The sequence below is a fragment of the Pygocentrus nattereri genome, chromosome 20 (assembly GCF_015220715.1).
Source record: "Pygocentrus nattereri isolate fPygNat1 chromosome 20, fPygNat1.pri, whole genome shotgun sequence".
NCBI lineage: Eukaryota > Metazoa > Chordata > Actinopteri > Characiformes > Serrasalmidae > Pygocentrus > Pygocentrus nattereri.
Genome location: NC_051230.1, coordinates 13000518 through 13019091, shown reverse-complemented (window position 1 = coordinate 13019091; position 18574 = coordinate 13000518). Strand labels below are relative to the sequence as shown.

Sequence of the window (18574 nt, the reverse complement as noted above, 5' to 3'; positions counted from 1 at the left end):
CAAATTACCTCAGTGTATTTCACAAGCTGCATCAGTGTTTCTAGACATTGTTGACGCATGGCTTGCACTGTGCATGGTATGCAGTTGTTGCATTTGTGAATGCCGCAGTGAACAACGGCAACGGTTTGTCCAAGTGTCCCCAAACCCGTGTGCTTATGTCCTCCACAGAAGCATGCCTGCTTTTAACGCAGTGCCATCAAAGGTGGCTTTTGGCCTTTACGCAGAGATTTCTCTAGATTTCTTGAATATTTTGATAATAATGTGCACTATAGAGGGTGAAATGGATGCTCCTTTTATATCCAGGCATTATTGTATCACCTAAGATTTTTTAACATTTTTATCATTTCAAACCATTCCTAGTCTTCTCCCCTGTCCCAGCTTTTTTATGGTGTTACAGTCATCAGGTTAAGATGGAAAACAATGTATTTAAGTAAGAACATTTAATATCTTGTCTTTGTGTTATTTCCGTTTACATACAGGTCAAAGTGGATTTACAAATCACTGCTTTTTCTTTTTACTTGCATTTCGCATACTGTCTCAGCTTTTTTGGAACTGAGATTTATACTTTTCCCATGTGTTTGTACCTCTCTACTTTGTTGTTTTTGCATGTAAACTGCCCAGCAGCCCTCTCTATCGTCAGAGCACTGGTGTTGTGAAGCTGTGCGTTACGCCCGTTGCGGGGGCGAGGCCTGCCGACTGCGGCTACGCTCTGATGTCTGCTCCCAATCTTCCTGTCAGGTCAACCTTAAACACATCCAATCTGCTGTGAGGACCCAAAGCAAGGCCCCTCACAGCAGGCCCTTCCTCCGAAGCCCTCGCCTGAGCGGCCGCCCGTGTACCTCGCACCGCGTCAATTAAACCTGAGGAGTAATTTAATCTGACAATCGCAGGCTTGGTGCGAGGCAGGTTGAGATGTGACAAAGATGACCTTTCTGGCCATATGCAGCCGAGAGCTGTCTTTTAACAAGGACCCCCCCCGCGAGCCAGGCACAAGTCCTTTTGTACTTTGTTAATGAGTTATTGATTTGAAACAATGCACTACCAAATTTTGTTGAGATTAGCTCAGTGGCAGCAAGGTCAGGCTGCTGTACAGTGACGTACGGCCCAGGATTCTTTACGCGCCAAGCACCTCTCTGCACAAGCTTCTGTGTCTCTTTATTTCACTTTCCAAATCCTCATTTTCCCCCCTCTCCATCTCTTTTCCATTTCCTCTTTTTTTGCGGGCACTAAGCATGTTATTATTCTGGCAGCATCCTCTCCACTAGCCTCAACTGTCATCTTGCCTGGCTTCCAGTGAGCTTGCCAGTAGTTAAAGTCTGTACAGTTTTCAAGCTAGCAAGCTTTTTTGGTTGTTCCTTGATCTCCCCCGTGTGTGATACGAGGGCTCTTTCATTTGTCCCTCTCGTCTCTGAAGGGGCACCTTGTCCGTGACTGGCCAGGTGTGGAGAACAGATCTACAGGAAGTGAGTGCCAATGGTTATTTAGCCAACCTGAGACAGCTAGTTTTTCCATGCTATCAGGAAGTGCACGCGCCACCACAAAACTCTGCTCCAGCTTTATCAGGCAATACGAAGCACTCCTGCATGCCGCAGACATTCACAACAGGCAATATTGAATTTCTCCAGTCTTTTATTCTTCACCTTCAATCCCAAACATGTAGTATCAGCATAGCTAACTGGTTGCTGAATGCTAATATGGATCCAAGCAAATGGTGGTTAGTCAGGGTCCACATTCTAAGGGATTGAGTGATGATGATATACCAAATAAATGTGTAATTACAGACTTGTTTAATATTTAATCATTTACCTAAAGGAAAATTAGCTTGTTCGCTGTTAGCTATTCAAATGAGTTGAGGTGTTTAAGAGCTGTGTTTACCCAGCATCTGTGGCCATGGAAGGCAGTTGTTTCAGTCAAGCAGAAGAGTGCTTTTTAAAGGTGGTCTGGAGACTTGCGCTGTGGCAGTTTGCAGTGTTTTGACCTTACAATTAGCATGGATAAATGCTACCATTTCTAGCTTACTGTAGCCTGACCTAAGCGGCTGTATGAAGCAATTAGAACTTATGAAATGAATAGCCATGAGGTTTATTAGCCCTGCAGAAACTCAGTTTACCTTGCAGTTATTTCGAATACTTGAATGTTTTATTGTCTCTGTTAGTTGGCAATTAGTGCAGAGCACAGGTAGCTTACATTCCTTAGCTAACTCGGGGAAGAATCTGAACAGACGCCCACACAGGTCTTGCTTATCCTTAGACATCCTGGTATTCTTCTACACTGTATTTGCTCTTCATTCAGTAGCCCCTTGCATACATAGCTCATGGCCTTGTACATGGTATGCTGTTTTTATACTAAGAATTAACAGAGCAGTAGTCCTGACATTTGATCCCACTGTGATATATTTGATATGTCCAAGCATATTAAAGATGTGTCAGTTGGGTTTATCATGAGTTTGTTTTTGATCTTCCATGTGTGCTGTGCCATTTGTACATATTTATGCCTTCTTTCGTTTAATACGGTCACATGCAGCTTACAGATGGAAGGCCGTGAATGAGTGACAGTGATTGCATGGCAGCTTCATGCAGCTAGTGGCATTTCCCCTAGTGACAGCAGACTAGAGCCAAGTGACTGTCACTAAGTTGAAAAAGTGAAAAAGTGTTGCTGTCTCAAAGTTCACCACCTTCTCTTTCTATTTCTGTCTCCCTGTCTCTGACTGTCTCTCTGACTCTCTCTCTCTCACTCATTCTCTCACCAGGACAGATGTATAGTATGCTGTTCTAACATTACTGTCTGCATGTGTGCACACTACCATTCAAAAGTTTGGAATGACCTGTTTTAGCAATATAAAGCTGGGTTGGTTGTGGATTGATGTACAATCGTATACAAACAGTTCTGGTCAAATTTTTAACATATTAAGTTGTGTAAACATATTAAATGTGCCATGATCTTTGTATGGGCCACATTTATGTTTTATTTTTATTCTTTTTCTATGTGTTAAATTCAGCAAACAGACAAGAATTCTGCAAATTGTGTTTTATGTGGAGGATGTTAACTTATTTTCATTTAGAAAATCAACAAAACATTGACCAGGGGAGTTCAAACTTTTACATATGACTGTATACGTAAAATGTTTATAACATGAAGCTGGTACTCAAAACATTATACATTTCAAATAAATACATTTTTGTTTCTGTTTTTAAATCCAGTTTCACCCACTTGCTACACAATGCAATAAAAAGGAGGATGAAAGCTAAAACGAGCTTCTCCCGAGACACATGAAACGCCACCCCATTTTTTCAAATTGCCGCTACCCCAACTTCACTGGAGACCTCAAGATGCTGGGAGGAGAGGTCTAATGGCTAATTCTTTTACATCAGCTCACACATGACAGTAGTAGCTAGCACCGTGCACAGTGATGAGGAAGGAGGAGGTCCATCTGAATTACGTTGTCTGAGAATCTTCTGACGATGATTCCAACACTTGATGGTTAAGCCACACAGGCTGTCAGCTTTTTTCTTTTCTTTTAATGACAGTAAAACGTGCCAAGATTATTGTCTGTGGTAATCGATCGTATCCAGTATACGGTATACCAGAGTTGAAGTAGGCAGAGGTTGGGTTGAAAGACACTAGAGTTCCTTTAATAAGACAAGTAATTACAAACTTTCGAACTGTAGCATAAGTGCTTTGGTGTGAGGTGGATGTTGTGTGTGCATCATCTGCGCAGGCAGAGAGAAAATAGGAAGAGGAAAAAAGGGGGAACGTGCCGAGCATTAAGAGCCGTGATCACAGAAGAGTGAGAGAGCAGAGAGAGTGTGCCATAATGACCCAGCACCTCTATTAAGAGCTGGCCTCTCTGCTTTAAAGCTCTGTGCTGTTTGTTGTGTTGAGTCTATGCATATGGAGACTGTGGAAGTTTACAACACGTAAATACACACATACACACACAAACATGCATGTGGACACACACACACCCTCATATACACGTTTGATGTTGGTCTCTTTGAGACACCGCAGGTTACAGCACAGCAGGGAATCTGTCAGGATGGGGGCGGGGGGGGGGGGGGGGGGGTGGGGGGGGGGGGGGGGTGGGGGGCGGTGAGAGTAGGAGAGATAGTTAGTGAGAAGAGGAGATAGAAAGAGAAATAAAAAATAGAGAAAGTAGTAAAGAGATGGAGAGAAAGGAGAGACAAGGGAAAGAGAAAAAGAGGGAGAAAGACTGAAAAAGAGAAAGGACACAGAAGTAAGAAGAAAGTATACAAAGTGGGAGAGAATGAGAGTCATAGAGGGACAAATGGTGAGAGAAAGGAGAGAGGATATGGATAGAGACAGAGAGAGAAAGAGAGAAAGACAGGTGAATCTGTCAATAAGAGGTGGTCTCTAAGGGCAGCCTGTTTTGCGGTGCTAATTAACCCAAGGAAATAATTACACAGTATGCAAATGCTGTAGTGATAAGTGTGGGCTCTATCAGAGTGGGGAGTCAATCACATGGTGGATAATGTGCATGGGTGTGGGTGGATGTATGCACCTTTGTTTTCTTGTGTGTGTGTGTGTGTGTGTGTGTGTGTGATGAGGTGGTCAGGTGTTGGACTGTGTTTGGTTGATAAGGTATGGGGATGTTACCTGATGTTTCCAGTGTGTCACAGAGGAGCAGTCTTACACACACACACACACACACACACACACACACACACACACACACACACACACAGTTATGTACACTAACAGCAGCACAGTAAACAGTCCAATATCCAACACCTCCTCTGTGGTATTAAAGCAACATACGCTTTCTGTTGACTGAATTTGAGGAATGTGATAACTTTGGTTCTGTTTTTGTAATCATTTTACTTTGAGTATAGGAAGACTCAGTTTTACATTCCTAGGGATTACTGTTTGATCACTGTGTGTTTTGTTTTGTTTTTGTGTTCTAAGTAACATTACACTCTCTCTCACTCTCTGTCTCTCTCTCTCTCTCATAAATATATACACACACATATATATGTGTGTGTGTGTGTGTGTGTGTGTGTGTGTGTGTGCGTGCCCTTGAGATTGTGTATTTTATATATATATATATACAGTGGGTTGCAAAAGTATTCATACCCCTTGAACTTTTCCATATTTTGTCACATTACAACCACAAACATAAATATATTTCACTGGAATTTAATGTGAAAGACCAACACAAAGTGGTATACAATTGTGAAGTGGAAAGAAAATTATACATGAATCAAAACATTTTTTACAAATAAAAAACTAATAAGTGCGACGTGCAAAAGTATTCAGCCCCCTTTTCCCTGAGTGCAACCAATTGCATTCAGAAGTTGCCTGATGACTGCTAATGACTCAAAAGGGTCCACCTGTGTGTAATCTAATCTCAGTACAAATACAGCTGCTCCGTGACGGCCTCAGATGTTGGTTAAGAGAATATTGGGGAGCAAACAGCATCATGAAGTCCAAAGAACACACCAGACAGGTTAGGAATATGGTTTTGGAGAAGTTTAAAGCAGGCTTAGGTTATAAAAAGATTTCCCAAGCTTTGAACATCTCACGGAGCACTGTTCAATCCATCATCCGGAAATGGAAAGAGTATGGCACCACAGTAAACCTGCCAAGACAAGGCCGTCCACCTAAACTTACAGGCCGAACAAGGAGATCACTGATCAGAGAGGCAGCCAAGAGGCCCATGGTGACTCTGGATGAAATGCAGAGAGCCACAGCTCAGGTGGGGGAAACTGTCCACAGGACAACAATTAGTCGTGCACTACACAAATGTGGTCTTTATGGAAGAGTGGCAAGGAGAAAGCCATTGTTAAAAGAAAACCATAAGAAGTCCCGTTTGCAGTTTGCCAGAAGCCATGTTGAGGACACAGCAAACATGTGGAAGAAGGTGCTTTGGTCAGATGAGACCAAAATAGAACTTTTTGGCCACAATGCAAAACGCTATGCGTGGCGGAGAAATAACACTGCACATCACTCTGAAAACACCATCCCCACTGTCAAATATGGTGGTGGCAGCATCATGCTCTGGGGGTGCTTCTCTTCAGCAGGGACCGGGAAGTTGGTCAAAGTTGATGGGAAGATGGATGGAGCCAAATACAGGGCAATCTTGGAAGAAAACCTGTTGGAGTCAGCAAAAGATTTGAGACTGGGGCGGAGGTTCACCTTCCAGCAGGACAACGACCCTAAACATAAAGCCAGAGCTACAATGGAGTGGTTTAAAAAAAAGAATATTCATGTGTTAGAATGGCCCAGTCAGAGTCCAGACCTAAACCCAATTGAGAATTTGTGGCAAGATCTCAAAACTGCTGTTCACAAACGCTCTCCATCCAATCTGACTGAGCTTGAGCTGTTTTGCAAGGAGGAATGGGCAAGAATTTCAGTCACTAGATGTGCAAAGCTGGTGGAGACATACCCTAAAAGACTTGCAGCTGTAATTGCAGCAAAAGGTGGCTCCACAAAGTATTGACTCTGGGGGGCTGAATACTTTTGCACGTCGCACTTATTAGTTTTTTATTTGTAAAAAATGTTTTGATTCATGTATAATTTTCTTTCCACTTCACAATTGTATACCACTTTGTGTTGGTCTTTCACATTAAATTCCAGTGAAATATATTTATGTTTGTGGTTGTAATGTGACAAAATATGGAAAAGTTCAAGGGGTATGAATACTTTTGCAACCCACTGTATATATATATATATATACATATATATATATATATATATATATATATATATATATATATATATATATATATATATACTGCTCAAAAAAATAAAGGGAACACTCAAATAATCCTAGATCTGAATGAATGAAATATTATCATTGAATATTTTGTTCTGTACAAAGTTGAATGTGCTGACAAAATCACACAAAAATCATCAATGGAAATCAAATTTATTAACCAATGGAGGCCTGGATTTGGAGTCACACACAAAATTAAAGTGGAAAAACACACGACAGGCTGATCCAACTTTGATGTAATGTTCTTAAAACAAGTCAAAATGAGGATCAGTATTGTGTGTGGCCTCCATGTGCCTGTATGACCTCCCTACAACGCCTGGGCATGCTCCTGAAGAGGTGGTGGATGGTCTCCTGAGGAATCTCCTCCCAGACCTGGACTAAAGCATCCGCCAACTTCTGGACAGTCTGTGGTGCAACGTGATGTTGGTGGATGGAGCGAGACATGATGTCCCAGATGTGCTCAATCGGATTCAGGTCTGGGGAACGGGCGGGCCAGTCCATAGCTTCAATGCCTTCATCTTGCAGGAACTGCTGACGCACTTTAGCCACATGAGGTCTAGCATTGTCCTGCATTAGGAGGAACCCAGGGCCAACCGCACCAGCATATGGTCTCACAAGGGGTCTGAGGATCTCATCTCGATACCTAATGGCAGTCAGGCTACCTCTGGCGAGCACATGGAGCACAATGTCACCCCACAGCATTACTGACCTACTGCCAAACCGGTCATGCTGAAGGATGTTGCAGGCATCAGATCACTCTCCATGGCATCTCCAGACTCTGTCACGTCTGTCACATGTGCTCAGTGTGAACCTGCTTTCATCTGTGAAGAGCACAGGGCACCAGTGGCGAATTTGCCAATCCTGGTGTTCTTTGGCAAATGCCAAGCGTCCTGCACGGTGTTGGGCTGTGAGCACAACCCCCATCTGTGGACGTCGGGCCCTCATACCATCCTCATGGAGTCACTTTCTAACCGTTTGTGCAGACACATGCACATTTGTGGCCTGCTGGAGGTCATTTTGCAGGGCTCCTCCTGTTCGTCCTTGCACAAAGGCGGAGGTAGCGGTCCTGCTGCTGGGTTGTTGCCCTCCTACGGCCTCCTCCACGTCTGCTGGTGTTCTGGCCTGTCTCCTGGTAGCGCCTCCAGCCTCTGGACACTACACTGACAGACACAGCAAACCTTCTTGCCACAGCTTGCATTGATGTGCCATCCTGGATGAGCTGCACTACCTGAGCCACTTGTGTGGGTTGTAGAGTCCGTCTCATGCTACCACGAGTGTGAAAGCACCACCAACATTCAAAAGTGACCAAAACATCAGCCAGAAAGCAGAAAGGTACTGAGAAGTGGTCTGTGGTCCCCACCTGCAGAACCACTCCTTTATTGAGTGTGTCTTGCTAATTGCCACTAATTTCCACCTGTTGTCTGTTCCATTTGCACAACAGCATGTGAAATTGATTGTCAATCAGTGTTGCTTCCTAAGTGGACAGTTTGATTTCACAGAAGTTTGATCTACTTGGAGTTATATTGTGTTGTTTAAGTGTTCCCTTTATTTTTTTGAGCAGTGTATATATGTAATATAAGGGCGGCACGGTGGGTAGCGCTGTCGCCTCACAGCGAGGAGGGCCTGGGTTCAGTTCCCCAGCCAGGTGACCACGGTCCTGTCTGTGTGGAGTTTGCATGTTCTCCCCATGTCTGCGTGGGTTTCCTCCCACTGTCCAAAGACATGCAGTCAGGCCCCCCTGGGTGTAAATGTGTGAGTAACTGTCTGTGCCTGTCTGTCTGCCCTGCAATGTACTGGCGACCTGTCCAGGGTGTATCTTGCCTTCTATGTCAAGTTTTAATGTCTAATTAATGTCACGTGTTTTAAGAGGGGATACAACACCCAAGAACTTCACCACTACAGGTTCTATAGTGCTTGACATCATTCTGCATTATGTGCAAAATACAGCAAAACAACAAAAGCTAAAATGAAGGTAGTTTGGAGGGACAAGGGACACATAATCTAATTGTGCTGTAATTATTTGATGACATTTTAAAGGTGGGCAGAAGTCACTCCACCTCAGTGAAAGATTACAGGAAAGGAAGAATTTGTCTTCTAGATGATGTAGTATGATAAATCCTGCTTAATATAATCAAGAAGATGAGATAAAAAAGATAAAGGTTAATTTTCATTTCATATTAACTTTATCAGACTCTAATAGGTCAATAAGAAAGCATTTGCTTATTTGTGTGTTTGTCTGAGTGTCCTGTAATTATAAAGTCTCCTGCCTATGATGGTGCTCTTTGTGTATGTATGAGGCTGAATGAGTTGTTCAAAGGCTTTTGATGTCACAGGATATGTCACACGGAGACATGCGGTGTTCTGAAGTGTCTGAGGTGGAGTCCGCTTTCTTTCTGTTGCATCACACGTTCGCTGCCACACCTCCACCCCTCCACATCTCCCCCTACTCGTATTTGTTATCCTTCATATTTATTTACTGTTATAAGCGTGCGCTGTTTAGGAGTGGCAGGAAATCTCTTAGTCTCTGTCAGCTGCTTCAGTTTTAATTCAGTTATTAAGCTGTTTTCAGAAGCTTAATCACTGCGTGAATGCTGATGCAAGACAAAGAGCTAAGAGAAAGCAAGGTGTAAAGAGTGAACAAAAGTTGATCATCATACGGCGGGCTGGTCTGTCTGTGCGCTGTGATTCACAATGATTTCACAATTTAAGTTTGATACCAAGACTAAGTGTAGTATCACAGTGCTCCATACCATAATTTAAAATCAGTTAACTAATTTAATCACTGAAAAAATGGTCAAACAGTACCAATAATTTGACTTCAATACAGATTCCTGAACTGTTTTTTTTTTTCTTCAGACTTTTTTAAACTTACAAACTGAAAGTGGGTGCATCTTAAAGGGTAGGTCGACCAGTTATTTTAAAGTTCTGCCTATATAAATGCTTAAAATATAAACAAGGTTGCTCAGAGTGGTTCAATGTGAAATACTCAATTCTTAGAAAATCTACTAATTGAGAATTGTTCACAGTAGTGATACGAACCAGATGTCTAAAGCTTTATGACATGGAGAGGTTATAAACACAATGCCTCCGTTTTGAGAAAGGCTTGGCCTAAAGCATATTTAAAAAAATAATTAATAGTGGAGAGTTACATGCGGGACAAGGCTAGGGAATAAAATAGCTAAACCTCTGTTGTTGATATCACAGTTATTATAAAGAAATCGGAGGTATTAAATTTCTCCAGTTCACATCAAACTACTCTGAATGACTTTGCAGCTCTGTGATTGAATTATTGAACAATTAGTGGAATCGCCGTTTAAATCTGTTGCTGGAAATAGGAATATTTACTGACTGCAATGGATTGCAGACTAATCAAGAAGCACTGATGTTAATAATTTGCATAGGGAAATTAATTTAGACAGCCAGTCACTAGTCTAGGTTTTGAAGCAAGAATGTGTACTGGCTCAGATGTACTGATATAACCAACTAATTAAGTATTGAAATTTGGTATTGAGTATTGGTGTAACAGTACATTCAAACCCTGACAGAAGCTGATACGTGATACTATGTCCATGGTCTTGTATTCTCACAATATTTTTACATAATTCAAATGGAGAAAATTGATGACTGTAATCATATTATTACACTTACTGATGACCGTAGAGTTTGTGGCAGAAATGTGGAGTGAGTTTTTGATTTGTGCTGATCATTTGCTGATCACTCCGGTGTTTTATTTTACTTTTTATTTGAATGTTTTTCTTTGGAAAACAAAATCATACATCACCTGGCCTTGTGTCAAGCATAGTTCGGTTAAAAAAAAACTGCATAGGACATCATAGCTGGTTACCAGCAAAAGCAGCATATGTTGTGTTTTAGATGCTGGTGTGCTGGTCAGCAGCAGTGGAAGTTATGCCGAAGTTCATGTGGCACTACTGTATGTCATTAATGAGTTTGAGCCTGTCACAAACCAATATATTAAAATACGTCAACGAGAGAATGTGCCAAGCATCATTAGGTCCAGCCACCCAGCCGAAGCTCAGATGAGAGCCATGGGAAGCAAATTGAATCTGCTCCTGATGCCAAACCAGCATCAGCTGGCTTTGGTTAAGGGCAGCACAAGCATCTGATCTGAGAAGAAAAGGGAACTTGTTGCTCCTTCTCCCATTGCCTCTGCAGCTGACCCACTAGATGTTAGCACTAGAAACTAGCATTAGTTTGGCGAGAAGGCCTAAAGAACCACCCAGGTTCATTCTGACCTCAATGACATCTCACTAATAGAAATTTAGAGAACAAAGACTCTGTGCAGATAAAACTGATTTTGTATATGTAGCTGTTTTGGTGCAAGGTTTAGAAAAGGGACAGCAAGTGGGGTGGTCCCAGTTTGCATAGTTGGGCATATTCACAGGTCTTTGCATTCCTATTGGGGGTTAAGGTTTAGAGATGCTCCTGTACCATTTTTAGTAGTTTCTTGGGCTTAACAATAATAGATAGACTTTTGTGCAGTTTATTATTCAACATAGATTGTATTTTGGTTTTAAATTTGACATTTTTCCAGACTTTTGAATGAAAAAATCTTGTACTGCATTATTTTACTGCATATTATAACTGTAATAAATATCGAACATGATACTGGTGAGTCAGTAATGTTACATTAATTGCCCACCTTTTTTGAGATTTTACCAAATTTTTCTCCCTAGTTTTTCTCTCCAGTTTGATCATGACTAATTCCTATCAACTCGTATCTCTACTTCACATGATGCTATCGAGCTATAAGACTAGCATGTGCTTCCTCTGAGTCAAGCCAGCCACAGGATTATGTGATTACACTGATTCATCAGGACACCCAGAGAATCTCAGCTGGAACTGTGATTGGTCAAGATATTAGCAGAAAACTGTACAAAACATTGTGGTTGGTTTGAGGGCACGTTTGTAAACTGCAGCTTTCTGTGATATTAATATTGAAAATGTCAGTATCACAGTGATGAATAACAAGCAATATACTGTGCAGCCCAATACTATAAGTAAACACCAACTATGTAATTACTTCTTCAGGAATATTTAGTATAACTCACTTTCGATACTTTTTACCTCAATCATTAAATCCTGGTGCTCACACACCTTCTACCATCTTCAGCTTTTCCAAACAAACACACAGATCGATGTGCAAGACATTGTTGAATGAGGGCCCCCCCCCCAACCCTTGGTCTCTCTGTCTCTCCCTCATCACCTCAGGCCCGTGTTAATTACGAGTGTTCTGTCTGCACTCCGGTGTTGTGACCTTCCCCCGTGTTGGCCGATTATGTGCTTACCGCTTGTATCAAGGCCACATCGATCGCTTAGCTGGGTACAAATTAAGATTTAAACCTGACGTCACAGGAACTATTGGTTTTTACATTTGGGGCATTTGCAATATGCAAGGCTCATTGATCCAGGGAGGATGTGCTTCAGCATGTTAGAGCAACTGTGTGTGTGTGTGTGTGTGTTCTGTTGTTATCTCAGTTCTCTCACAGTTCTTTGTTTGTGTGTGTGTCTCTTTCTCTGCAGGAAAACAGTTCACCGGAGGAACACACACTCTACGTGTGGGACCACTTCATTTCCAAATCGCTCGCCGAAAACATCTTTGTTGTTGCTCACAGCTACGGCGGCCTGTCTTTTGTGGAGTTGGTGAGTGTTTATGTTTTTGGGGAAAAAAAAAAGAGAAAAGAACAATAACAATACGGACACACACATACACACACTTGGCCTCACCGGTGGGAGAGTCAACTCTTTTTGCGAGGAGGTAAGAAAGCGAGAGAAATGATTAAAAATAAATAACGTTTAGTTTTGTTGAAAAAGTGCTGCTTCTGTAAACAATCCAGTTCATCCTTATCCTAGGGCACTATCCACTCTGTAGAGAGAGGAAAGGAGAGAGAAACAGAGCAAAGGTTTGAAATGTGGCTCTATTATGCTGTACTGAAGACACAAGACAGTAAAAGAGGAGAATGTCTGAGATAGTCGGAGGGCAACATTTACTTGAAGGGCACTGAGGAGAAAGGAAAGGGAAGAGAATGTGATAAAAAGAGTGAAAATAGAGGAGCAGCATTGGAGCGGATGCCTTGCTGTTCCACAGCTTGTCGGCACCTTAACCACTTAGACTCCACTGCACGCTAAACGTGCTGTGTCATGTGGCTTGTAGCAAATATGGTACTAACCACAGCTGTACAACGTACTGATGAGCCAAAACATTTTGAACACATTGTGATGAAGCGAACAAGTTTGATGATCTAGTAACAGCAGCACGCAAGTCTGGGATATGTTTTATGGTAAACAGACAGTCAGTTCTCATAGTTGACTCATAATGGATGCAGGAGAAATTGGCAGGCATGTACACCTGAGCGGCTTTGACAAGGGCCAAATCATTATGGCCAGACAACATGGCATCTTCGAAACAACAAGGCTTGTGGTGTATTTAGTCAGCAATGGTGAGTAAAGACATCAGTTCAAGGAGGAACAAACCATGATATTGGGCAGCCAAGACTCATTGACGCGTGAGCACAACAAAGGCTATCCCGTCTGGTCCAAACTGACACAAGGGCTGTTGTGGCAGAAGTCAATTTTTAATGATGGTTACTGGAGGAAGGACACACTGTGCATCACACACTGCTGCATATGGGCCTGCATAGTGGCAGACCAGTCATGTTCCCATGCTAACCCCTGTCCACCATTAAAAGTGCCTGCAATGGGCTCACAAGCATTGGAGGAAGATGGTTGTTAAGCTGACCACATGGATGACCAGGCACATGTGCTATTTTCCTGGAGAAATGGTGGCACCAAGATGCACAAGCTAGTGGAGGGGGTGTAATGCTCTGGGCAGTATTCTGCTGACCCTGGGTTTGAGGATTCATGTTATTCATTTTATAGTGTAAAGTAAGTCTGTTTTAGGGTTCATATTTGAGTAATGCGATAACAGGGATAAGATAAGGGATTAGTAAATCTGTATTCTTTGTGGTGGGTCATGTTGACTGTTCTGAAACTCCCTGAGCTAGCTGCAGCTAGGCTAAGTGCACAGCTATGACAGCTGGCTCAGCTGACTCGCCTTTGATCTCTGCCTCTCACACAAAAACACATCGATACACACACTTGCACACACACTGTCCCCGAACCCAGATCAGTTGAGCTATCCCTCTCTCTGCTTTTGAAGCGGATGGATGTGTGTTAGTGGTTAGTGGATGGCGATGGGCTTCTCTTTGATAACTCCAGGGGTGTGTGTCTTACGCATACTGGGAGCTGAGAGGGCCTTTGTTTAGTCATTTGAATATGAGTGTTAATATGCATGGAACAGACAGGCGCTCGCTGGAAAGGCTGTGGACGGTACAGTTCCTTCAAAATGTGCTTCTTAAGGAATAATATGCTAATGTTGTTAACACTGAAATAAAGTGAATAACCACCAAATAGCATTTTGCAAGTGACATCCCAACTGGTGTTCACTCTTTACTATTATTGCTATTATTATTATTTTTATTAGTTTTATTAAATGCCATCAAGTCAGTTTCGACTCCTGCCAACGAGATTGGTATTGGATAATGTATCTCCAGACCATTCTGTTTTCTGTTTGAGTTTTCAGGCTTTTCAGTGGCTGGTTTATGATTCCTCTGGTTCATGTATCCATCCATCCATCCATCCATTTATCCATCCATCCATCTTACTGCTGGTCATGCTCTTTCTCTTTAACTCTTCTTCCTCATTTTTTTCCATTTTTCTCCATTTTTCCTTTTTCTTGTTTCCAGTATTTCCTGGATATTTGTTCATGTACTTTTATGGATACTTGAATATCAAAATTATTGGCAATGCACATCTTTAAGCATGATGTAGTTCATCATGATGATAACAGTGTCATGTCACCCAACACTGACATAAGATCTAATGTTAATATGATTTATATGATATATGAAATTATTTTTCTCTGTAGTTTAGATTGTTTGTGTATCTGTGCCATTCTGGCACATTTTTCCTCTGGCATGAACTTTTCCATTTTCTTCATCTTCCCTGGAGAAAACTCATAGCCCATGCTGTGTGTGTATGTGTGTGTCTGTGTCACCTCTGACATCACGGTCTCAGCCTCCATTCCAAAACCTCAACCTCTCAGGACAACGCCGCTGACCTTTGACCTGTAAAGAGTGCCGAAGTCAACTGACCGTGAAAGCGCAATCTCTCACTTTCTAAACACACACACACACACACACACACACACACACACACACACACACACACACACACACACACACATCCATTGGTAGAATGACTGAAGAGTTCCTCTAAGCATCTTCATGTTGATTAAATATCAGGAGTTCTTTTCAGAATTTCGAATGATGTTTGCTTTCATTTACTGTATTTTCATAGTCTCATACACACATAACATACTGGCTTAAAGAATGCTTAAGCACTGTGGCTGCTATGATACTTTATGAAAAAGAGCAGAAAAACTAGCCCACCAGCTAATTGATGAGGAAAGTGGTCCAAAGGGAATGGAGAGGGTAAAAGGCAAGAGGAAGAGTGAGGGGAGGAGAGGGAGAGGTGGAGGAGCACATTGGCTTTAGCCGGGATAGACCGTTTGACACATGAACGGTGCCTCAGAAAACAAGCTGTCTGCGGGCTAATTACTGCTCGCTTTTTGCAGTTAATAAACATGTTTCTGATCAAGCACATCAAACGCTGGCCGATTAATTTCTCCTCTCTGCCCCCCCCCCCCCCCCCCTCTCTCTCTCTGCTGTGCTATTTTACTCAGATTTGATTTTTGAGCACATTGTAGACTGTAAGGCCTAATTATAGATACATCAAAGCACAGCTAAAGGCCTGAGAGAGGGGGGCGCAAGAAGGCAGAGAGCACTGGCTTTTCCTCCTCCTTTACTCACACAGGCCATCTCTCTCGCTCCTCCACTCCAGCCATTTCAGTATTCAAGTACTTGCTGCTTTTCTCCATCTTTTCATCCTCTCTGCAGTATGCAAGAGAAATGTGAAGATTCAGCTGCTTTTCTTACACTACTCCGTTTTCATTTTCATGCAGTGTTGATGAAATTTTTTCATCCTTGTACAGTCTTCTTGAAGGAATGAATTGGCAAAAAATCAAATGAACAGTGGCTTTCTTACCCTAAATATAGTTGATCAGCCAAGACATATGTTTTTTGAAGTGTGCTTCTTAATTTTTTTACTGGAGCAATGAAGTTAGTGTAACTAGCAAGAAACAGGGGCCTGTACTCCTTCACTAGTTATCATCACAAATTTGCTCAATCCACATTGAGGATGCACGACTGGGATCGGCCAGGATTCGCTGATGTATATTTGTTTTGTCTGACTATTGTTACGGTTTTTAAATACTCAGCCCACAATATTGATATGTGATACTGGGTTTATGCTTCAGTATCCTCATAATATCCATCCATCCATCCATTTTCTAAGCCACTTCTCCGTCAGGGTCGCAGTGGGGTGCTGGAGCCTATCCCAGCAGTCATGGGGCGGAAGGCAGGATACACCCTGGACAGGTCGCCAGTCCATCGCAGGGCAGACAGACAGGCACAGACAGTTACTCACACACACACACACTCAGGGGCAATTTAGCATGTCCAATTGGCCTGACTGCATGTCTTTGGACTGTGGGAGGAAACCGGAGAACCCGGAGGAAACCCACGCAGACACGGGGAGAACATGCAAACTCCACACAGAGAGGACCCTGGTCGCCCGGCCGGGGAATCGAACCCAGGCTCTCCTTGCTGTGAGGCAACAGCGCTACCCACCACGCCACCGTGCCGCCTTATCCTCATATTTTGAACAAAATTTGAATGAAGAAAAAACAAACACTATAACAATAATATAATAATGGAGGCAGGAGGAGTACTGGAGTGAGTTGTTGATTGGTGGTGATCATTTGCAAACTTTGGTGTTCAGACAGTGCAAATTGATTAGATGTTAAAATTGATAGAATGTCCATTCCCCACAATACATTGTCACAGTTTTGCATCACTATCAAAATGCCATGATGCATTGTTACAGGTCTAATTTCTATGATGTAAATAATGTAAGCTAGCATGTGAATACTGTACATGCCTTTCATTCATGTGTTTGGCCTACTCATAGTTATGTGTTAGGCCTATTCATATTGCCGGTTGCTTACAAATGTTTGGCAGTTTGGCTGTGAAATCTGTTTCGACCATAGAAAGTGATGATTGATGCATACGTAGTAATCTCAAGTAAACTTGCCTATGTGGTTTCTGCCACAGTGAAATACTGTTATGTGTAAAAATGGAGACACCGCTGATGTTTTTAAAAGTATGTGATAATGCAGTTTGCATGATGCTAACTAGTGGCTATAAACTTCCATTACTTGTTAGCTAAATTAGTGTCTTAGGTCCTGTGCAGAACTAAGTAATCATTTAGTTATGAAGAATAAGAGGAATATTTTGTATATTTTTGTAAAAAAAAAAAAAAAAATCCTTTTTTTTTTGGAAAAAATAGTAAAAAACAGAAATTGGTTTAACTGTGAAATCAGAAAGGGTCTGTAGTAGCTGTGGCAATGTGTTAATGTGATAAATGGTTAATTCTGTTATCATTATTTTTTTAAATCCATTAGTGCGTTAATCTAGTCCAGCTGCTCATGTGCTGTTGCCATGCCTCTCATTTAGCTTTTAAATGGCAAGTTTTATTGATGTCTCTCTTGATAAAGTTATTTCTAGCAACTGCAGTGCTTTACTAAATGTAAACTTGATCACAGAGGGATAACTAAAAACTGCAGTATGTAAGATTTTTATTTATTTATTTATTTTTGAAAGACATGCTCAAAAAGAAGGTCTGGCTCAGTATTTAGGGCTGAAATACAAAATGTTACACTGATGAAGATATGATAATAATAATATAGGCAATGGTAGGTCATTTATGTACAACCTAAAAAGATACATCCTTCGAGTTCTCTTTGAATAAACATGCTCACAATCATCAGATTTAGTTGCTTTGTCTACTCCTGTAGCTATAAAAACGTGCTTGTTTTTAAATCTGTAAAAAATCTCTGAAGGGTCAATTTTAATATGGTTAATCTACAATTAATCATGTATAGGATTAATTGTGATTTACTACCCAATATAATGTGATTAATTGCAATTAATTATTTCTGCTGTGCCCTGCAATGGACTGGTGACCTGTCCAGGGTGTATCCTGCCCAGTGACTGCTGGGATTGGCTCCAGCTTCCCCCATGACCTAGAAGGATAAGCAGCTTAGAAGATGTGTGTCTGTGTGTATTTCAATTTTTGGCAGACCTAACATGTATGCATAGTGTTAATGCAGATATTAAAGAGTAGAGTAGGTCATCTCTTTTCTCTATCATCTGTTCCGACAAAGCATTGTGACCCAGATCAAACTCTTAACTGACTGACCTCCTTCTCCAGCTAGTCTTTCTGCAGGGATCTCCACCTCTTAGCCTTTTAGCCTAGCCACCCTTTTCTCTCTCTCTCTATTTCTGTCTCTCTCTCTCTCTCTCTCTCTCTCTCTCTCTCTGCTGCAGAGATCTCTTGTTCATGTCTTTCATCTTCCTCCGTAGCTGTGGGGTGATGGGAGCACCAGTTGAGGCGGAGCACAACCCTTCGTAACCTTCCCTGACTCGCAGTGGAAAAAAAAGGGCAGTGATATGGGAGAGGACAGCAGCGCCTTATATAACAACTTACATAACCATACATCTGCAACCCAGTGCACCACTGTGTTGGTGCCCATAACCCCGCGTATACAGAGAGAGGGCCAGTGTGTGTTTGATACAGCCTCAGTACACACACTGAGAATGTTTACACACATAACATAATCAGATATCTGACAAAAAATCTGAT

At 41.9% G+C, this 18574-nt stretch overlaps 1 protein-coding gene across 2 annotated transcripts in view; it reads left to right on the top strand.

Annotated features, from left to right (window-relative positions):
• fam172a (family with sequence similarity 172 member A) overlaps positions 1-18574 on the top strand; it is a 234570-nt gene that overhangs the window by 116120 nt on the left and 99876 nt on the right. For both annotated transcript variants that reach the window (XM_017691133.2, XM_017691134.2), the window contains exon 8: positions 12275-12394. In XM_017691133.2, the coding sequence (XP_017546622.1) occupies positions 12275-12394 (120 nt within the window). The remainder of the gene's footprint in view (positions 1-12274; positions 12395-18574) is intronic.